We start from the raw sequence: 12148 nt of genomic DNA on the forward strand, positions 1-12148 counted from the left end.
TGAGATTCCAGCTGATATAATCTGGTTATTTATTTCTGTATATTGAAAATGACTGTAAATCACATACTAAACTACAGTGACAGATCCACAATCCATTTTTTCCTAGATTATTTGTTTGTGCAAATTATGAGATAAGCGCACCCAGCTCTCATGTGTGACATTAGAACATTTCTGAAAAACACATCATTCATAGATGTTATTGTGCCATCAATGTTTATCCTCAGAATAATAGCTGTTATTAATGCTGGTCATTATTGCTGGCCTGGTAATGTATTTTTTTTACCCACTCGTATCGAATAATAGAGCTATAGATTACATAAGAGATGTTTCTATGTCAGGTCAGATTCAATTCACTCAACTGTGAGTAACTTCACACCATCCCAGGGATGATGCAGGGCTACTAGTGGTAAGACATACAAACAAAAATGCTTTTTTTTTAGTTTTATCATCTTGAGGCCAGTCATGATATCGCAGCGTCCTTCTCCACAAATTGATTATTGATGAATCTGATGTGCAATCGGTGACAGATGCTTCAAGATGCTGGACCTCCTAAATCTGATGGATATGTGCAAAACCGGCATGAATGCAAATGAAGGCCTCTCCAGTCGACCCGGTTAAACCGCGCGAGTCTCTGGGGTTATTATTAATCCTCTCAAAGAGCGTGATGACACGCTTATCAGTGACAAACGGCTGCAGCTTCTAATTGCGCCACGAGATCTGACAGGATAAAATGGCACAAGGGCAGAAACTCCCGACAGTTGCATTATGGGAGAATGAACAGTAACTCATTTTCGATGAGCGAGTACCAGTGTGATGAGGCTTGTAGGGTACTTCCAAATCACAGTTTCAGATGATCTGAAAAATTAAGTGACACAGCTAATGCGATCATACTTTATAGGAACGTAGCACCAATCAGGTGACAAGGACATTAGTGTCAGTCTACTCAATTATGTAGACATTTCTATCACAAATTATAAAGCGTGTGACATTTCGCCTAGAGGAAGGCACAGTTGTTCCACATTGGAGAGAACCCTTTTTTTTTTTACCATGGTATTATTGTGTTTTTATGGCTTTTTTGTACAACCCCAAATCAGAAAAAGTTGGGACACTGTACAAATTGTGAGTAAAAAAAGAAATGGAATAATTTACAAATCTCATAAACTTATATTTTATTCACAATAGAATATAGATAACATATCAAATGTTGAAAGTGAGACATTTTGAAATGTCATGCCAAATATTGGCTCATTTTGGATTTCATGAGAGCTACACACTCCAAAAAAGTTGGGACAGGTAGCAATAAGAGGCCGGAAAAGTTAAATGTACATATAAGGAACAGCTGGAGGACCAATTTGCAACTTATTAGGTCAATTGGCAACATGACTGGGTATAAAAAGAGCCTCTCAGAGTGGCAGTGTCTCTCAGAAGTCAAGATGGGCAGAGGATCACCAATTCCCCCAATGCTGCGGCGAAAAATAGTGGCACAATATCAAAAAGGATACTGGATGCCCGTGATCTTCGGGCCCTTAGACGGCACTGCATCACATACAGGAATGCTACTGTAATGGAAATCACAACATGGGCTCAGGAATACTTCCAGAAAACATTGTCGGTGAACACAATCCACCATTCGCCGTTGCCAGCTAAAACTCTATAGGTCAAAAAAGAAGCCATATCTAAACAGGATCTAGAAGCGCAGGCTCATTAAAAATGGACTGTGGCAAAGTGGAAAACTGTTCTGTGGTCAGTTCTTTTTGGAAAACTGGGACACCATGTCATCCAGACTAAAGAGGACAAGGACAACCCAAGTTGTTATCAGCGCTCAGTTCAGAAGCCTGCATCTCTGATGGTATGGGGTTGCATGAGTGCGTGTGGCATGGGCAGCTTGCACATCTGGAAAGGCACCATCAATGCTGAAAGGTATTTCCAAGTTCTAGAACAACATATGCTCCCATCCAGACGTCGTCTCTTTCAGGGAAGACCTTGCATTTTCCAACATGACAATGCCAGACCATATACTGCATCAATTACAATATCATGGCTGCGTAGAAGAAGGATCCGGGTACTGAAATGGCCAGCCTGCAGTCCAGATCTTTCACCCATAGAAAACATTTGGTGCATCATAAACTTCCTCACGTAATAACCTAGAATACTGTCTAACACTTGATGGCTGCTCTGTTAAGTCTTCGTCGTCGGTTAGGAACCTGGGTGTGCTCTTTGATACCAATCTTTCATTTGAAAGTCACGTGTCTAGTATCTGTAAAACCGCATTTTTCCATCTTAAAAATATATCTAAATTACGTCATATGCTCTCATTGACAAATGCGGAACAATTAGTCCATGCGTTCATGACCTCAAGGCTAGATTATTGTAATGCTCTACTGGCTGGTTGCCCTGTATGCTTAATAAACAAACTACAGCTAGTTCAAAACGCAGCAGCTCGAGTTCTTACCAGAACCAGGAAGTATGACCATATTAGCCCAGTTCTGTCAACACTGCACTGGCTCCCTATTAAACATCGCATCAATTTTAAAATATTGCTGATTACTTACAAAGCACTAAATGGTTTAGCTCCGCAGTTCACGTCTATTGCGATCTCAAAATTCCGGGCAGTTGATAATACCTAGAATATCAAAATCAACTGCTGGCGGTAGATCCTTTTCCTATTTAGCACCAAAACTTTGGAACAGCCTTCCTACCATTGTCCGGGAAGCAGACACACTCTGTCAGTTCAAATCTAGATTAAAGACACATCTCTTTGACATAGCGTTCACATAATACATTATAGACTTCTATAATTCAATATTAGGCTGCATAGATTAGGTCAGCTGGAACCGGGAACACTTCCCATAAATCCTGATGTACTTGTTACATCATGAGAAGAATGGCATCTACGCTAATTTTAGTGTCTTTGTTTATCCCAAGGTTTTCCCGCAGCCTGCCGGATCCAGGCCGTTTCCAGATCTGATGAAGGACCTTCGCCTGGACCCGGTGTCAACGCAGTGCTGAAGTGCCAACTAGTCTCTCCCTATGGAGGATCCCTTTCCCACTCTACAGATAACGCGTCGTCGGGAAAACTCAATTTGCGTATCTACCCCGAATTGATAAAATAAAATAAAATTCTGAATCAAAACTATAAGGAAACACCAGTAATTTGTTTAGGCTTGGTTTGCAGGGAATTCCAAACCTGCACACATATATTCAAACGCACATTGAACTAACTATAGAACCCGTTACAGGTTCGCGTTTAAAGTCTGTGTAGAGAGAATGGTGTCGTCTTGGCGGCCCTAATTTAAAAACAAATGATCGTTGCGACGGAAGCGAATCAATCAAAACTAACTTTAGCTGGAAAATAACTTTATTAAAGAACCGCTATAAAGCCAAAACAATCTTACGTTAAATTATACATTTATCTCTGTAAAGCTGCTTTGAGACAATCTACATTGTTAAAAGCGCTATATAAATGAAAATGACTTGACTTGACATAAAGAGGAAAATGCGGCAAAGAAGACCTAAGACAGTTGAGCAACTAGAAACCTGTATTAGACAAGAATGGGACAACATTCCTATTCCTAAACTTGAGCAACTTGTCTCCTCAGTCCCCAGACGTTTGCAGACTGTTATAAAAAGAAGAGGGGATGCCACACAGTGGTAAACATGGCCTTGTCCCAACTTTTTTGAGATGTGTAGATGCGATGAAATTTAAAATCAACTTATTTTTCCCTTAAAATTATACATTTTCTCAGTTTAAACATTTGATATGTCATCTATGTTGTATTTTGAATAAAATATTGAAATTTGAAACTTCCACATCATTGCATTCTGTTTTTATTCACAATTTGTACAGTGTCCCAACTTTTTTTGATTTGGGCTTGTACTGTGGTATTATTAGTTGTACAAGGATTTCTTTAGCATATTATTTTTTAAATGTATGATGCACAAAATCTACTCTTAAGGATGTGAATTTGATACAGCCTTAGAAGGATATTGGTTCTAAAGCAAACAAATTGCGCATTCACGAGAGCAGCAGCTGTGGTGAAGCAAGAATAAATGCATCTTTCAAAATGCATGTATTTGATGCGTTTGGAGGACAAGGAGGAACGTCTCAAAGGCACTAGTGTTCCACTACAGGATCCTCATCAGGATGCGCTGCCGGTTGAGTCGTTGGCAGTCTTCCCTGCATCTGCACTTCAGCTCGGAGACCACTGCAGGAAATGACATTCATCAATCATGTGTGATGTTCTCCACTTCCTTTAAACAAACAGAGCATATGCTGGACCACCACGAGGACCGATCCAGTCCTTGCGGTGACTTTGGACAATGCAGTCTGTTATGTATATTAAATCACGGTTATGCCAGTGTGCTACTTTAATACACATCTTCCTGAGTAGAGTCCTCTGATGATCTTGATGGATGTCTCACGCTTGGATGTTTCTCTTATTCCTCTTGGGTTTGATCTTTCAGCTCATCCACTCGTAAACTGTATCCTGATACCGTCTGATGCCCATGAATATTGCCTTCATCTTTCATCTTCCTGTTTCTACTTTCCATAATGTAGGTTCAAAATTAATTCTACCTGCTGTTTGAATTCATGAATAGTTTTGAGGTAAGTGAACATAAAGGCTGGGAATTGGGAACTACTTGTAATTCAAAACCATTTTTATAAAACAGTGTTTTTAAAGTATCCGGCAGCTGAATAATTTCCATGATGTCCGGTTTTGCTAACAGTTCTTGAAGGTCTGCGTTCTTCTGCTGAAGTAAGCGAAAGATTGTACTAAAAAACTCTCCGCTTTTGAATCTAAAGCATCATGGTTAAAGTGAGGTTGCAGTCTAGAATAATTCACAAACATAAATCCTGAAGAATTATGATTATAATCTCCTACTTCTGAAGTTAAACATGATCAATCATTTGACATCCACCTCAAAGCTGAATGAAATAACAGTGAGACGTTAGTAAAATTATGAATGATATTTATTATTCCTTCATAGATAAATAGAACAGCCTATTATCTGCCGACTGCACTATCAGGCAATATGTATGTTTGTAGTAAAAAAACCAAAACAAAGCAAAGTTTAACAGAGTAATAATGAATCTGCTGATTATCATGATAACACTGATAAGAATATTTTATCATTCTTTAACATCACCTTTACATTTCGGTGGTCTTATTTGTGCTTTGATATGAAGTTCGCGACATTAACAAATACGTCTCGCAAGTACAGAATTCAAATAAACAATAATAATTTGTTAAATGCACAGTTAAAGTTTCATTAACAATCAAAATAAAGACAGAAGAATAACAGTCTCACACGAACAAACACACGTACATGCACACACACGCACGCACAACTAGAATACTGCTATGTCGTACGAGCGATCGGTCTGGTCCACCTAGCAATACAAACTCTTTGGTTTGTTACATTCTTGATCCTGGGAAGTTTTTCGTCCAGAAACAGACCAGCAATATCGCGCAAATGATGAAAGATTCGTCACATACATTCATGTTCAGTCACACCTTCATGCACACATAAACAATCATGAATTCATATACTAGCCCTAAAAGTGTTTGGCCAGTCGAGTCACACTTACAAATGTCTGAATATTATTTCATTGGCCACAAAATATCAAAGCAAGTGTCAAAACATTTGATAAAAAGTAAGTTTGTTTCTTAAACAATAAAAGGAAAGATGGTGTTAACTCTTTCCCCCGCCAGTGACAAATTGTTTTGGCTGTCCGTGTTTTCACTGTTATTCGGTAGGGGGCGCTATTACACATCTTCTGAAAGATTACTGAATGTCCCGATCAAAACACATGCGAGAAAGATGCAGAAACAAGTGATATTATATGCATTATGTAAAATAACGTGATCGTCAACAATAAACAGCATTTAAATCAAAACTGTCTAATGTTACTGAATGAAATGTCGACTCAGGACGATCTATATAGGACTGTGAAGCTCTGGGGGTGTTGATGGACTCGGTTTACTCTCTCTGTGTTTTGATCATCATTGACAATGATAGTCTTAGACAAAAATGCGATTTTCTCAGCTTTTTGCTCAAAATGTTGCTTTTTAATTAAACTTTCCCACATTCAAAAGAATCCATGAAGTTTTTTTGTTGTTGTTGTTGTTTAAAAGCAGAGGGCCTGTTCTTTTGATATATTGCATGTTCAGATATTCATACAACAAAATATTCTGGGGGTCATGAACATTTTGTGAAAATGTTGAATGGCTGACAACTTAAAAAAAAAAAAAACACTGGTGGGGAAAGAGTTAAAAGATAGAGGAAAGAGCAAACAGTGTGAAAATGAAGAACTTCAGGAGAATCCACTAAAAAACACCAGCTGATTCAAAGACGGCAAGCAAAAGTGATGAAGGAACGTGAAAACAATCCTGCAGCATTTGAGATGCGCAACTGCTTTCTAACGCACCTATTCTCACACATTTGTAAGAGTAACTCGAGTGTTACAATCTTTTGGGGCCACTGTATCCTTTTGAGGACTTTCCATTCACATCTTTTGTTTGTCTGTCAAATACTAGACTAATCCTAAACCTAAAAATAAAACTTTTTGGCATTTTTAGATATGAATTTATACACTGTTTCGTTTCTCTTTGAAACGTCGTATCCTTGTAGAGATGTTCTCACAAGGTGCTTTTGACAGCTTGCTATTCTTCTGGGGTCACGGAGAAATTTCATCCCCACAAGAACAGCAAAACCTGCACACATATACACACTCAAACAAACTTTACACCATCTTCCAACACCTGTATATAATTGAGGCAAGCTTGGCGATAGTAATAATGAAATCGAAATAAAAATAAAAACATGCACAGGACGACCAGCATGCATTTACAAGATGAGATCTGTAACACAATGTTATATGGGACCCGAACCCTCCAGCGTCCCGAACCCCCCCATGACGCATGTAATGGTCACCATGTTCGGGAAGTTACATACTCGTGAGATACACTGAGGCAGAATCGATCCAGCAATGAGGCTACATACAGTGAATAAGCGCTATATTTATCTACTGATCTACATAAGCCACTGGTCTGAAGACAGTTTAGAGCCGTCACTATGTACACAAAAAGGCATCAGGGTCCAGCTGCGAGAAGCTATTCGATGTCCGATTCACATTATGTGTAATTTGGCGTGGGGAAATCGCTCCACATTTACGAGGCTTCAAGGAGTTTTGTTTTTGAGGCAGTATTTCCTTTAAATTCTTCAAAAAACATTAAAAGTTTTGCACATTTCCATGTAACGTGTTAGTGAAAATATACTTTGTTGATTGGTACCGTTCCTCCGAAGTCAGGTTTTATCTCAGGACATGGTGGTTTTCCCGTGTGTAGCAGATCCAGAAGGTTTCTCTGTAATGTCCGGTTGTGAATGGAGTCCGTACTGATGTGATCGGCTTTGGTTGTTCTCTGTCAGACAGGCTGCTCTGGCTTTAAGCTCAGCAAGTGAAGTCCTCGAAGTTGCCCTGGCCAGGATGGTGAGGTAGCATGTTGGCTGGGTAGTTTGACGGGGTACGAAGGTTGTCACAGGGTGCCTGAGAGGAAACAGATCATCAGAAACTGCACAGTATAAACTGAATTGTTTTGAAAGTAGTACATGAAGAATTACACAGTATCAGGGCTTGACATTAACACTCGCCAGATGTGTGTGGATTTCAGCAGTGGTGTGTAATGCAGTCACTCCTACTTTGGCGGGTTGAATTTTTTATATATATACACATTTTTTAATTGAGGTCATCTAAGGTGGTCTCTGAAATAATAAACTTGGATAAAGTGCAATGTAGTGCCAAAAATATTTTCAATAATACATTTTGATACTGAAATATCTGAAACGCTTCCGAAACTCATTTTCCACAGAATAGACAGCTGATACGGCACTGTGCTTTCTCAATTTCTCATCTCTCTAACAGCGACACACAAACCTGTCTCTTCTCACTCACTTGTTCAATTTGCTCCGGATGAATATTGTTGGTGTTACAAGGCTTGAATTTTGGTGTGGGATTGCGCATCATTTTACTCATTCCTGCAGATTTTGTACTCACACCTAAAGTGCGTGCGCATAAAACCGCCTCTCAGCAGTAAATTTAGTTATTTTTTGCGCTTAAACAGTCAAATACACAAAAAAGAATGTCAAAATGCCGGTCATGGTGAGGATTCACATAAACACAGTCAGTTATATTTTAAATGAATGTAAACAGTTGGAAGATAAATAAGTATAAATGTTGAGTGTCTAGTAACTTTGGAAAACCACTAGCCACAGTGGATGGTGAGCAGAAAAGTTAATGTCAAGCCCTGCACAGTGTGGAGCAATAACTATTTCAAACGTAACCTCATTTGTGCATATGTAAGTTGCCATCTCTGGCAATAAAAATGCATTTCAAATTCAATTTTGCATAAAAATGCCTGAACTTTTGTCAGTCCAATCAAACAATGACTCAAGATGATGCTAAAACACAGTTGATACTACTAGTTCAATCATCACACTGGCAATGGAAGGTCAAGTTGAGCGCATTGCATTGTGGGCAGCATCTGCTCTGTTGTAGCTGCATTTAAAAAAAACTGCATATTGTGTACATACTGATATACACATATATCAGTATACGTACTGAATACTGCATAAATAGTAGTGCAGTATGCTATTCCGAAACAGTCTTTATTGTGTGTTAGTATGAGTTTATCGGTCAGCACAGATACTGGTGTGATAGTTACTGACGTGACGCTTCACGTCGTCCAGGCTGAGAACAGCTCCTCGCTCGTTGTTGTCTCTCCGCTGGTGTTTCTTCTTGGCGCAGCGACACAGTTTGAACTTGATCACCTGCGAAGAGAGAAAACAAACTGCTGATCACACTATGGTATCTGCTGTCTGTAGATGGTCATGAGGAGAGCAGTTGATAAAGCGTTTTTGAAGGTTTTAATCTTCTTGACAGATTTACTTAAAGATAAACAATTTCAGAAAAAAAGAGTAACAGAAAATCTGAAGCAAATCAGCATGTAAACAAATATCCATCCAAATATAACACATAAACAAATATAACATCCAAAGATAACCATAGAAAAACATCCCATGTGAGAATAAGCTGAACGTGGATGACAGGGACGTATCCAACTAAACACTTGTGGGTTCGTAGATGCAAGACATTCAAAATAAACATTTTCCAGGAAGTCGACACTTTCTTCTGTCCCCAAACGTTGCTTTTCTAGAAACAGACAGAAACAATATGAAGACGCAGATCTGAGCTTGTAACTGGGGCATTTCCCCCCATTCCCCATGAGGGCCTCCTGACACACAGAATAACATGATGGATGGATGATGTGTTGTTTCAGTTTGAACCAGACAGATTATACAAACACAAGTCCTGGAACTGACAGTATTTGTGCCTCATTTCCTGCAAACGACACCAGTTTCCACCTGCCATATCTGACAGGTTGTCTTCCATCTGTGTCCTAATGTCACTGGTAATACTTAGAGCCTGCCATTGAGTCTGAACCAGACTCAAGGGAATTTTTACACTGAGTGTCAATCTAAACTGTGGAGCATTGCACGGTTATGTATATTTTACCAGAATAATGGTTTTGGGTAAAGGATTCCAGACTGAAAGCTTCTATTCTGAAATGATAAATCAGTAAAAATGGCTTAAATTTCTCAATTGCTAAATAAATGAGCAAAACTATCATAGTGCTTCAGAGGCCTTCAAGTTCACCCGAAAGGTTTGTACATCAACATCATCAACATAATGTGTGATTTTGGTCAGAATAAAATAAGTATATTGGACTGTTTACATCTTTTATCTCTCTTATTCTGATAAAAACAAAAAAAACATCCCCAAGTTTCCCCAGTGGAAACGCTTCCGCTAAACTTTGCTGCATTCTACTGAAGAAAAATAACTGAGTTCAAACAACGTTAGGGTAAGTAAATTATGGCAGGTTTTTCATTTTTGGGTGAACTATGCCTTTCACATCTCAATCTGTCTCTTCCAGCAGAAACATCTTGAAGGCTTGTGCCTTTGCTTTTGTTTTCCACAGGCTAATATGCAGCGGTGCAAGTCAGCACTTCCTGTAAAAGGTCACATGATCTGTTATCAATCACTGCCATACAGAGATACCCGAGGATATGCCCGAGACAACAGACAAGAAAAATAGCTCTCCTTGCATCTCCTCCCTGTTTTTCCAGTCATATGTTTTGGTGCGTAGCAGTACTGGGCGTTTCACAGAAGATTATGCTGCTGATATAACATTAAGAAAAATCATGAATACTGTGATGATTTATGACTCACAATGCACAGGTATTTTTCAATATTTTTGGCCGTATGCTCAAAGTAGATACAAATGCATAAATATATAAACTGAGTTTGTAGCACAGAGGTTCAAGTCAGCACTTCCTGTAAAAGGTCACATGATATGTTATCAATCACTGCCATACAGAGATGCCCAAGGAGCGCCCGAGACAACAGACAAGAAAAATAGCTCTCCTGGCATTGCCAGAGTTGAAAATCATCAATAGGAGGAATAATATCGCAAGATTTGTTACGCAACATCGCCCACCCAAGTGTGTAATACTTCTGCAGATGAGACCAATGGTTATCAATCATCGTAAACAAAATCAGAGGACAATATCTGTCGACATCTTTGCAGACGGCAGGTTGATTAAGATGCTAATGACAGAGTGTGTGCATGCACACTAAAATTATTTCTTCATAATGCCTGAGGCACTGCATCTGCCGACAACAGTGAATCCGCAGCTCGCTTTGAATATAATTCTAGTAGTTTGCTTCTGCTTCTGCTTCTGCTTCTGCTTCTGCTCTGCTCTGCTAGCTTACCTGCTGAATCACCTCTTATCAGATCCGACGACAATTTTCCCAATCAAGTGATAATTCCAACCTTCGCCTTCAGGGTATTGATAACTCAGAAGCAATCACATCGTAGGCAAAGGCTTGGTAAATAATAATATATTTACACTCCGTTTATTCAGATTCAGATTGTGGCAAAGGGTCTAGAGTGGAAGAAAGCTCCAGTGTTTAGAGAGCACTGCTTTTGTGAAGGTCATATCAGACACAATTACAGAGGAGAGGAGAATATAATGCCATTGTGAGTGAGTGAAATTTTCAGAACCGTTGAAGTTTCAGGGTAAATATTTCCGAAGGGTCTTTAATACACAGAAAGAAGAAGAAACAACAGGTGCAGGTTTGGATTTGAGTCATGGAGGTCTTACCTCATACAGATAGTCAAAGAGCTCCAGGACGGTTAAGATACTGGCCCCGATAAACAGCCCCATCTGTCCTCCAATGTCACCTGAAACCGTTTAGCACAGTCATTAGTCACCTCAACACACTTTACAAGCTTTGTAAAATATAGGGGACGTTTACACGACAACGATATGCTTAAAACGGAGAAGTTTTTCCTTTGAGTTTTGCGTGTACAGGCGACACCATAGTCAAAAGGATCCCCATTCACACGGATCCGCGAAAACGACTAAAAATGCTGCATTGTGCTGCCAGGCCAGTAGATGGCGATGAAACACTATAGACTGAACACGTAATACTAATGTGCATGACGTCATCGTCTTCAGAGTTGCCCGTTTTTGTTAACACGGAGACCGGTTTCAAAAGTTAACATTTTCACGCACCCAAAACGCTGTTGTCGTGTAAACGAACGGCCGAAACGCATAATGTTTTTTACGTTTTTATTTGAAAGCGGTGTCGTGTAAACAGCCCCATAGTGTGTGAATGAATGGTAAAATCACAAGCTGCTGCGTGTCATCAAAATACTTTAAAGTGTCTTGACTTTCTTAAAAGTGAAACATCTTTAGGGAGAGCTATTTTTGTAAACAATTATAGTTTCACGGTGAAATAGCCACTGAAAATGTCAAGGAATCGAATAATTATCTAGACGTCTGGGAAAGTGCCACTCACCAAGAAGGCCGGCTAACTCGTAGGCTTTCTTCTGCTCGATGGTCTCGTAGTTCAGGGCCTCGAAGAAGATGTCCAACACCATGATGTTTTCTCTAAAGACCAGAACAGAAGGGAAAGGTGAGGACTTCTCAACTGAATTTACTTCCACAACCCTCCCAATCCGTGACACCATCCCTCCAAGCATCGATCCACAATCTCTGCCAATTTCACAGCATTTCTTTCTCT

At 39.4% G+C, this 12148-nt stretch overlaps 1 protein-coding gene across 4 annotated transcripts in view; it reads right to left on the reverse strand.

Annotated features, from left to right (window-relative positions):
- Positions 1-6054: 6054 nt before the first annotated feature.
- The window catches only part of asic1b (acid-sensing (proton-gated) ion channel 1b), a 189603-nt gene continuing 183509 nt past the window's right edge, over positions 6055-12148 (reverse strand). For 3 of the 4 annotated variants that reach the window (XM_084417370.1, XM_084417372.1, XM_084417369.1), the window contains 4 exons: positions 11924-12015; positions 11224-11303; positions 8728-8829; positions 6055-7549 (listed from right to left, as the gene is read on the reverse strand). In XM_084417370.1, coding sequence (XP_084273496.1) covers positions 7454-7549; positions 8728-8829; positions 11224-11303; positions 11924-12015 — 370 coding nt within the window. In that variant the 3' untranslated portion in view covers positions 6055-7453. Of the gene's footprint in view, positions 7550-8723; positions 8830-11223; positions 11304-11923; positions 12016-12148 lie in introns of all 4 variants that reach the window. The other variant, XM_084417371.1, reaches the window with a different exon arrangement.

Source organism: Rutilus rutilus (genome assembly GCF_951802725.1).
Source record: "Rutilus rutilus genome assembly, chromosome: 8".
Classification (NCBI taxonomy): Eukaryota; Metazoa; Chordata; class Actinopteri; order Cypriniformes; family Leuciscidae; genus Rutilus; species Rutilus rutilus.